Here is a 10,632-nt window from a genome sequence, read left to right as displayed (position 1 = left end):
TTTATTTATAGCAAAATGATAATAATTTCAAAAGAAAGAAAGAAAACTGAAGGAAACAAGTTAGAAATTACGAAAGGCATGAAGAACATTTTTTAAAGTAATGAAAAGAAAGGAAAGAAAAGAGCAAAATTAGGAAAGGAAGGAAGACGAAGAAAAAATTGCGGGGAAATGAATCTTACGCAGAAGAAAGGGCGAAAATGTTATGTGGGATTTATTTCCCTTCGTAGTTCTCGCGGCTCCCTTCATTCGTTCAATGGACGACGCACGCCTGTTTGAATCACAAGCATGACTTCCTCCTCAGCTGCTCATAGATTTTGGAAACCAGGTGACTGTTGTTCAAATATGAAGAAAAGAATGTAAGAGTAGCAAAACGAAGCGTTCGTTTCTGTTTTAGATATGTAGTCTGAGCGTTCAAACGAAAATGTTCAGTTTTTGACTGTTGTTGATGTCGTCTGCTTACTGTTTTGAACTCCCTGAACTTTCACTTTCAGATTCAGGTCACTTTTGGCGAAAGATCCTTCCAGTATCAGGCACCCAAATGTATGGAATATTCTCTCCACGCACGTTCCCCAATTTCCGGATCCCAATTTCCTTTAATTAAACAGTACCTTAAATCGTACCATTTTGCGAGTGCTTCAGTTACCGCAGGCATCATAATGAGCTGCAAATGCAGTGTTTGTGTAGTTCATGTAGTTTCAACTTGTTTCTGAGTGTATGAGTGGACATAGTGAGCTGCAGATGTAGTGTTTGTGGAGTTCCAACGTTGTTTCTGAGTGTATAAGTGGAGATAATGAGGGAAAAACAAGTGAAATAGCACACTGTGTGGAAAAAAAGGTCATAATTATATTTAAGAGAGGAACTCAAAAGTTACTTTCTTATGTGTGTTTAATATTGCACTGTATATTTTAAAGTGTTTTGTAGCTGTTAATTAGTATAATCTGGGATACTACACAATGTATATTTTATAATATATATAAACTTGTATGATTTATGATTATTGCTGATAGTAGTATTGTTTAGTTCATGATTCTGTGTACTGTTGATGTGAATGTTGCCAGTAAACATACTGTAATAATGTTCAAATATATATATGGTTGTATGTGGGTTTGTGTGTGTGATAAACCATAAGGTGAGTCACAATGTTTTGTGTTATTTTGAATGGAGTCGACAAATAAAGGACTTGAATTCCAGGCTCAGAGAAGCCAGGTCACTCTATCGACGAGGAGAGAGCGGTGCAAGGAGAAAGTGGTGGTACCACTGTTGCCTTCAACCCATACCGTAATCTGTCCATTGAGCAACAGAGGCAGAGACTCCCTGTGTTTCAGGTGATAATATCATTTGTTTATTTTGACAATAAATGTATATGTGCCTTCATACATCATTATGTAATATATATTCATGATAAAATGAAAATACCATGTTTGTGTGAACATTTATAAATATCACGTGTGTATGTATACATGTGCATGAGTGCATGGAGCTTTTGTTTAGATTTTAATGATTATGGTTAATTAGTAATTTCTACCAGAAGAAGTTTCGTTAGACATAGGATTTAAATGTGTCTGAAAAATGTCACATATGGTGAAACTGATGATTTTTTTTTTTTTTTTTTTTAAACACTAAATGGTGCTGAATTATTATCTTGTTTCTGTATTAGGTATAACCAAGATCTTGTATTTATCTTATCATCAACTTTTATTTTATGTTGTGAAATGTTTATGCTGTTTCTTTTTCTTTTTCTTTTTTTCCTTGTTTTGAATAAACAAAGGGATCAAAAGCCTACTTTTTTTTCTGTTTTCTTTTGATTCCTTATTCTGAGAAAGAGAAAGAGAGATTTATATGTATGTCAGTATATTGGCCACATGATTTTGAATGTTGTTGCCATTGGCCACATGGTTGTGAATGTTGCCAGTGAACATACTGTAATAATGTAAAACATGTTTATATTGTTGTTGTTTTTGCGGCATCTTCCAGTATCGGAATCACATCCTCTATTTGGTGGAGCGCTATCAGACTGTTATCATCATTGGTGAAACTGGATGTGGCAAGAGCACACAGATACCACAGGTGACATACTGTGTGTGTGTGTGTGTGTGTGTGTGTGTGTGTGTGTGTGTGTCTGTGTGTGTTCTTAACTCATTGAACCCTGCACCCAACGATTCTCAGGTGTCAAAAGTAGTTTCATTAAAATGGTTTCCCCGTTCCAACATATGCTTCAACTGCAAGCAGAAGGGTACTAATAAGAGTATTTCTGGCTCTGTCCACACATGTCAATGTGGAGAAAAATCTAGTTGGTTACAGTATATTTTCTTTGTTTTTCCCGCATCAGTATGACAGAGTTGCCCACTGAGGCTGTAAACTCCCTAGGGTGGAATGAGTTTCTGCAATAAAACAGTCATGTGTATTTTAGGTCTGAGGGTATATGAATTTACAAACTCAACTAATAAAATGAACCAAAATATTAAGGTTTTGTGCAGGCACAGAAAATATTCTTGTTTTAGAAAACAAGGAAAGAACCTTTCTCTTCCTTTCACACTTCACATTTTGTTTTGTATTGTACTATAATGTATTGCATGACAACAGTATCAGACCAAAACAAGCTAAGATCAAAAAAAAAATTTTTTTAGACCCAAAGAAACACAGGTGGTATATATGGAAAACTTTGGCATGAAAACATGTATCGGTGTCACCTTTTATTTTGCAAAGTATACACTGGCAAAAGACAAATTACATAACAGATTTCTCTGTGTGAAATTAGGCAGCTCTCTCACTGGAAGATGCAAACCAAAGAGATGACTGAAGACTATAACAAAAGGCAGAATATGATGGGGTTGTTTTTTTTGTGTGTGTGTATGTGAATGTGCGCATGCATGTGAGTGTGTGCATAAGTGTGTGTGTGTGTGTGTTTGTGTGTGTTGTCTGCTGTACAAGCATTTGATTGTTTCTTGTTTTTGTCTCTGTGTGTTTGTGTGTGGGATAGCACTGTAAATACACAGCCTAAGTGTGGAAATTTGTATGTGACCTATAGAAATCAAGGTCAACAATTTCAACATCACAGTTGGAGGATGAAGAACAGAAATTGATACCATGAAGAATTAAGAATAATCGATTTGCACTCCTGTACAAGAACTAGGAGTCTGATGTCACATGTGGACGATCATTGTCTGTCAAATGATTCATATTTTCTCTTAATGTTTATAGACCATTGAATGTGAGTGATTTAATAGCAATGCAAGAAATGTACAGAATTAAAGAAGAAAAAAAAAGGCAGACTGTGATGAGGTGTGATTGGTGTTTCAGTACTTGCTGGAAGCTGGGTGGGGAGCAGAGAACCATGTCATTGGTGTCACACAGCCACGCAGAGTGGCCGCTATCACGGTAAGGGGTCAGGAGAGTTTTACCTTTCACTGATGTTTACTCAATTTTGTATTGCTTTTGTCTGTTTATGCCATTTGCATGTGCATATATTTTGGTTTATACCATCCATGCCCCGTAATAGGAGATGTCATGAATCAAATGTACATACTCTCTTTAATACCAGATGCTGACTGTGTGCTTTTGTATACTGCACATTCTTCAAATGTTTCTTTTTGGGTAAATGATGTAAGCAGTATATGTACACAGCTTTTTGTGGATTATATATATATATTTTTTTGCAAGGGAATCATTTACAGATATCAAAGTAAACAGCAAAATAAACAAAGTGTTTTTGCAAATGACAGGTTGCCTCCCGTATAGCGGACGAGCGGGGCAGCATTCTGGGGGATGAGGTTGGTTACCTCATTCGCTTCGACAACTGCTGTGATCCTGCCACCACCAAAATACTGGTAAAGCTGGTTACTTCAGTGCCTGTCTCCACATAATTATGATTATGTTCCAATGTGTGTCATCAGCTAAGCATGGCTATACAGCAGTATACAGCCTCAGATGTAGATTTTTTATAAATGTTTATGATTCTCACAATTTGAGAGTGTAGTTATGGATCATATGTGCCTACTCTCTTTAAATGCCAAATGTGTGCTTTATATATCACACAGTTTTATGGTGTGTACAGAAATATATGCAGTATTATTTTCTTCTTGGCGTATCATGGGAACAGAGTTTAGGTTTGGCTCAGGACACCATGGGTCATTTGATCGGGTCATAACAAAATTGACGGGCGCAATAGCCAAGTGGTTAAAGCGTTGGACTTTCAATCTGAGGGTCCCGAGTTTGAAAATCAGTAAGGGTGCCTGGTGGGTAGAGGGTGGAGATTTTTCCAGTCTCCCAGGTCAACTTATGTGCAGACCTATTTGTGCCTGAACCCCCTTCGTGTGTCTGTGCAAGCAGAAGATCAAATCCGCATGTTAAAGATCCTGTAATCCATATCAGCATTCAGTGGGTTATGTAAACAAGAACATATCCAGCATGCACACCCCCGAAAATGGAGTATGGCTGCCTACATGGCAGGGTAAAAATGGTCATACACGTAAAAGCCCACTCGTGTACGTAAAACTGAACGTGAGAGTTGCAGCCCATGAACGAAGAAGAAGAAAAAATTAATGGGTCATTTTCAAAATTAATGGGTCAAGAAAAATCACCCCTTATTCTGGCTCCCAGCATCTCCATCAGGCCGCCTCAACCTTCCAAAGTTTGTAATTGAATTTGTAGTTTGTCAAACTCGGTATGGTACATAACATAGTGTTGAATTTGTATGTATATATATAAATATATATATATATATATAATGTGTGTGTGTGTGTGTGACTTTATGTAGAGACATTGTGCTTATGTCACTGATCTATGCTGACTGCTGTGGACAGAGCACATTATGGTCCAATTAATTCTAAGAAAAAAGTGGAAACAAAAGCAAAGCAGTACAGGTGAAAGACATCAGATCTACAGTGTCACTGTCACTTACATTAGTTTAGAGCCATTGTTTTAGGAAAGCACTTTCAGCTGCTGTGTGGAAATCCAAATCTTCAAAGCTGGAAATGTCTCTAAAAGTTACTTAAGTACCATGACAGCATGATATACGGACCTGTTTTATTCCGTTCTTGTGTATTCATAGGAAGAAGGCCAAAGGCAGAAGACCAAAATTAGTGCACTTTTAAGATATCGTTTTCTATGTCAGTGCATATAAGTTGGATTCAGGAAACACGAACATATCCTGAAAACAAAGTATGGCTGCTCAGATGATGAAATAAACACGTCATGCATGTGGAGGTGCACTTGAACACGAAGGCCTACATATCTTGATCAGATCTCAGTTTTACTTGAAAGCTGGGGCCACACTCTTGCATAATAACATTATCGAAATAAATGCATTAGTTACACATGAATGCTGAAGAAATCTCTTTCTTCAGACTCTCTAGACGCTTGCAGAATGGAAGAGATTGCAACTGTTCTGAACACTTATTTGATCTTTCTCAGCATTAGGCAGCTCCTTTCGGCAGCATGCTCCACAATGTGGATGATTATTTTTTATGGTGAAATATTCTACCTGTATCGAAACTATCCCCAATCAAGGAAACTGACAGGAAAGTAAAAAGTTTAGCACTGTATTCTGCTGCAGTTCACCATGCACTAGCGATGACGCCTTTGTGTAAATGTACCTTGTTTCATTTCCCAGCTCAGTACAAGGTTAGATTTTTTTCACAATGTTGGGTGATGGAGTTTGGAGCTGTTCTCTTAGTACATTGCTGGTTTTATATACTATGTGTTTTATGGTCCAGATTATAGATCTCTCTCTCTCTCTGTATATATATATATATATATATATATATATATATAATACATGCATATTTTATTTTTAGGAGGAAAGTGGCAGAATGGCAAAGACGCCTATCTGTCAATACATTGTTCGTGAAGGTCTGGGTTTGATTCCCGCTTCCGCTCTATCTCCCAGATTTTACTGAAAGTCAAACATAGTGTATAGTAATTTAGGTGAGACAATAAACTGAGGTTTTGTGTGCAGCACATACTTGATGTGCAGAAAAAGAACCAATGGCAACCTAAGTGTTGCCCTCTGGCAACATTTTTGTTGAAGAAATCCACTCTTGATAGGTACACAAATATGATATATGCATGCACTCAAGGCCTGACAAACATGTTGGGTTTTGCTGCTGTCAATCATCTGTCTAGCAGATGTAGTATAGCATGTATGAATTTGTCCAAACACACTGATGCCTCCTTGAGAAACTGAAACTGAAGCATATTTTCTTATTTCAGTTTATGACTGATGGCATGATGATCAGAGAAATCATGCAAGATCCTTTGTTGTCCAAGTACAGGTAAACAACCTTTGAACTTCTTTCCATCCTCCATTTTCCATTTTTTTAACTTCTTTTGATTAATGTGGAAGAAAAAAAAAACATTGAAGAAAAGTGTCTGAAAGAATGCTGGAAAGATGAATTGTATACATGGGATGTAAGTGCACAGTGCTTGAAGTGAAGTATCGGTTTGTTTGTGCAAGATTTTGCATTTTATAGAATTAGTTTATGATTATTATTTAATAATTTAGTATTATTGCCATTATTTCATGGTCATCATCATTATTATAAGTAGTCGTAGTAATAGTAGTAGTGTCATTATTATTAATAGTAATATATAGTAGTAGTAGTAGTCTCATTATTAGTTGTAATAGTATTTAGTATTGTCAACATGTTTGACAAAGCCATGTATCATTCCCAAATAGTCAGTAAATCTTGGGAATAGGACTCCTGTAATGTATGAAAAATAATGAAATCAGTTGCTTTGGATGTATGAGTTGTTTTATGTTTATTAATTTTGTTTTCTTTCCTTTCAGTGTGATTCTGTTGGATGAGGCTCATGAGCGTGCCTTGAACACAGATATTATTCTTGGCCTCTTACGAAAGGCAAGTAACCCACTCATCTTCAGTTCATTTACATCTTATGTGATGTTTCCACATGTCAAACAGCGAATAACTGTACCCTGGTATCGACAGTAAAACAGTCTTGAGTCTTTTCTTGAGTCTTGGCATGTGTTTTGATTTTTGTTTGTTTGTTTGTTTGTTTTTAAAGAAATGATTGGTTATTATTTGTTGTTGTTTTGTTTTTATAGAATTTAAAAAAAAATTTGACAAGATTTTTATTGTTGCAACAACAAAAAATGCCAGAACAAAAAAAAAAAAGAAAAAAAAAGAAACCTTTACACACACAGCAATATATGTGACGCAGCATGCAAAAACCAGCTATTGTTAGTTATGCACAAAAACATGTCATAAGGGTTAAAACAATGAAAATCAAGATTTTTACAAATTTTGCATCTATGAAGTCTTGTCTTTGCTGTCAGTAAGTATTTTAGCCTAAAAATGCCTGAAACTGTAGTAGTTTTTAATGTTTCTGGGTGTGTGCGTTGTTGATACTGCTGCACACATTTGTCACTTAAATTGCAATGTTCAGTGCATTTGACGTCAGGCTTTTCTGAAATTCCATGAGATGATGATGTGGCAATACATTTAATGACTTCAGTTTCTAAACATTATTTTGACCTGGGATCTAAAACCAAAGTTCAAAAGATTCATTAGCATTACATGAAATATTTTTTTTGTTCAAACACATATGTTTTGTCTCTCATTTGTTCTTTTCAGGGACACCAACTTAAAAAAATATTTTCAAAAAAGAAGGTAGATTAATTCTGTTTTCTGTATTTTAATCTGTGATTTTTATACTTTGTGAAAGTACATAAATGTAATAGATGATATAGAAAAATATTTTGTTAAGAGTTGCCTTGAATCAAAATAAGAGACAACTTTTATGCATACTGGGCAAAAATGGTTTAATTAAGGATGTTAATTTCATATTGCTTTTTTTCTTTTCTTTTTTTTCTGAAAATTTCCCCATGAGATAATTTACTGCAGTTTTAATGTGGGTTTACTACATAAACTTCAAATGATGATTTCTGTTAAAGTGGGTATTCTCTACATGCATTTTTCTGTCATAGATTCTCTTACCCGTGTAAAGTCTAGCTATTCATGAAACCTATAGAGCCTGATAGCAATTTGAAAGTGATAGCTCTGACTGAACTGCTTGCATCTGGACTCAGTATGCTGAATATGGTTTAGACTGCAAGCGAGTCATAGCAATGTTTGAGAGATTTGGAATAAACAGCAAAAGAATAAGATCACTGAGGAAGTAGATAAATTGATCAGCAACAAAACAAGGGGCTGAGGGGTATAACTCAGGGTATGTAGATAACGGTAATAAAGGGGTGATGGATATAAAGCAGAGTATATAGATAACAATAATAAAGGGGCTGGGGGTATAACTCAGGGTATGTAGATAACAGTAATAAAGGGGTGACAGATATGAAGCAGAGTATATAGATGATAATAATAAAGGGGCTGAGGGGGTATAACTCAGAGTATGTAGATGACTGTAATAAAGGGGGTGAGGGGTATAAATCAGGGTATGTAGATAACAATGATAAAAGGGGTGAGGGGGTATAAATCAGGGTATGTAGATAACAGTAATAAATGGGATGAAGGGTATTACTCAGAGTATGTTGATAATTCTCTCTCTGGTGAACAGATCCAGAAGAAGAGAAGTGATCTGAAACTGGTTGTGGCTTCAGCAACTCTAGATGCTGAGGTAAGATTTCATTTTGGAGTCTGAAGTTGCCAGGCACATATATGTGTACTCACTCTGCCACAAACACTAACGCCTGCATGCAGGCCTGCACCCATGCAAGGACACACACACACATGCACACTTACAAACACACACACGTGCATGCATGCACGCAGACAAGGACACGCAAACACACACACACACACACACACACACACACACACACACACACTGTCATGCAGTTGTCTGTTATCACTCTCTGTTGACAAGAATCAGTCATGCATGTAGTCATATGCTGTTGAGACTCACATAAAAATCAAGAGATTTGTACAGGTTTACAGACCATCGCAGACACATTCTTCATCCATTTGTCGTTGTTATGCTTTAAATGACAGATATGATGACTAATAGATGAATAGATATGACATACTTCATTCAGTTGTGTTTGTTTGGTTTTTTTTTGGTTTTTTTTTTACTGGTATAGCAAATTTAGTTATCATTTCAACAGGGGGAGCTCACTACCTAATTAAAAGATGTGTTTCTGCTTCAGTGAAGGTATTGATATTCATGATGGTGGTTCTGTTTATATTTCTATGCATGTTATCTTCTCTTTTCCTGTTGTTTCATTTTGAAATTCTGTGTGGTATACCTACAGCTTTAGTTGTGCTGATACATATTATGGATGATAATGATAACAGCAAGAATCTATATATATAAATGCTGATAAGATAGATCGTAAAAGTTGAAAATCTGCATTTTGTCTTTTTCAGGAGATGAAGAGCTTTTTCAACTACAATGAAACTGGGGATCCTGAGTGAGTGTTAGAAAATGTCAAAATGAGAGAGCTGTTACTCCCCCCCAACCCCCCCCCGCCCCCACCCCCCCCCCCAAAAAAAAAAAGTTGCATGACATTTTGGCAGTTGACTTTTGTGGTGATCTAGTTTTGTGTTATAGTTAACTCTGTTTCGAATCGTGCTCTGCTCCTGCCCTTTCTGCCAAGTTTGACTGAGCGTCTTGTCATCCGGATGAGACAATAACTGAGGTCCCATATGCAGCACACACTTGGCGCACTAAAAAAGAACCCATGGCAAGGAGAGTGTTGTCCTCTGGCAAGATTCTATAGAAGAAATCCACTCTGATAGGTACACAAATATATGCATGCACTCAAGGTCTGACTAAGCACAACGGGTTATGCTGCTGGTCAGGCATCTGTGTAGTAGATGTGTTGTACTATATATGGATTTGTCTGAATGCAGTGACACTTTGAGAAACTGAAACTGTATCTCTGGAGTTTGGCCATCTCGGGGATTGCAGCAGCCTTGAAAATAACTCTGGCATCACAGTTCAAGGAATGTACACAACCATCCATTCCCATCCCACACTGTAGCACCACTGTCTTGGTTTCTGCCCCTTTCCTTGCATGCAGTGACTGCTCCTGGCACTTCCACTCTGACTGTGTGCGTGTGTGGACCTCTGTACTACAGTCTATAGTTGAATAAAATAAAGCATATAATTAAAAGTGCAATTGGTTTTCTTGCAAGAGTGGATGTAATGACAAACCTTACAGCAACAAAAACAGCATTATTATTATTGGTATTAGTAGTAGTATTATTAGTATTATTATAGATCGTGATGGTATTTGTAGCATGCAATAGCAATGGTGGTAGTTGTCAGCATCATGGTGGCAGTAAAAACTTTCTTGATGAAATAGTGATGATGATAAATAATTATCAGAAGTTGTGGTGGTAGTGATGGTGTTAGCAGTGGTTGCTGTAGCTGCATCTGTAAAGATTTTCTTATTAACAAGGCTTAGAGAAAGAAAAATAAAAGATTTATCCTGACAAGTAGTGGGATAATGTGTAAAGTCTATGCACAAGTGTACGAAGACCAATGTTTCAATGAGTATGACTTGGCGAAAAAAACAGTTTTCATTTCGGTGATTCCTGTTGTTGATGGTTTATGAAATATGAGGACATTGCTTCACTTGTCTTTCATGTTTAAACATGGTGCATGCACTGTTCACACACATACACACACGCACACGCACGCATTGTGATGAAA

General features: G+C 36.6%; 1 protein-coding gene across 3 annotated transcripts in view; it reads left to right on the top strand.

Moving 5' to 3' along the window:
* The first annotated feature begins 231 nt into the window (after window positions 1-231).
* The window catches only part of LOC143300396 (putative ATP-dependent RNA helicase DHX35), a 141,991-nt gene continuing 131,590 nt past the window's right edge, over window positions 232-10,632 (top strand). For all 3 annotated transcript variants that reach the window (XM_076614029.1, XM_076614028.1, XM_076614030.1), the window contains exons 1-9: window positions 232-325; window positions 1,192-1,325; window positions 1,975-2,067; window positions 3,301-3,378; window positions 3,723-3,827; window positions 6,211-6,272; window positions 6,788-6,857; window positions 8,533-8,592; window positions 9,342-9,385. In XM_076614029.1, the coding sequence (XP_076470144.1) occupies window positions 286-325; window positions 1,192-1,325; window positions 1,975-2,067; window positions 3,301-3,378; window positions 3,723-3,827; window positions 6,211-6,272; window positions 6,788-6,857; window positions 8,533-8,592; window positions 9,342-9,385 (686 nt within the window). In that variant the 5' untranslated portion in view covers window positions 232-285. The remainder of the gene's footprint in view (window positions 326-1,191; window positions 1,326-1,974; window positions 2,068-3,300; window positions 3,379-3,722; window positions 3,828-6,210; window positions 6,273-6,787; window positions 6,858-8,532; window positions 8,593-9,341; window positions 9,386-10,632) is intronic.

This window comes from Babylonia areolata, chromosome 26 (assembly GCF_041734735.1).
Source record: "Babylonia areolata isolate BAREFJ2019XMU chromosome 26, ASM4173473v1, whole genome shotgun sequence".
NCBI lineage: Eukaryota > Metazoa > Mollusca > Gastropoda > Neogastropoda > Buccinidae > Babylonia > Babylonia areolata.
This window is presented reverse-complemented; position numbering and strand designations above follow the sequence as displayed.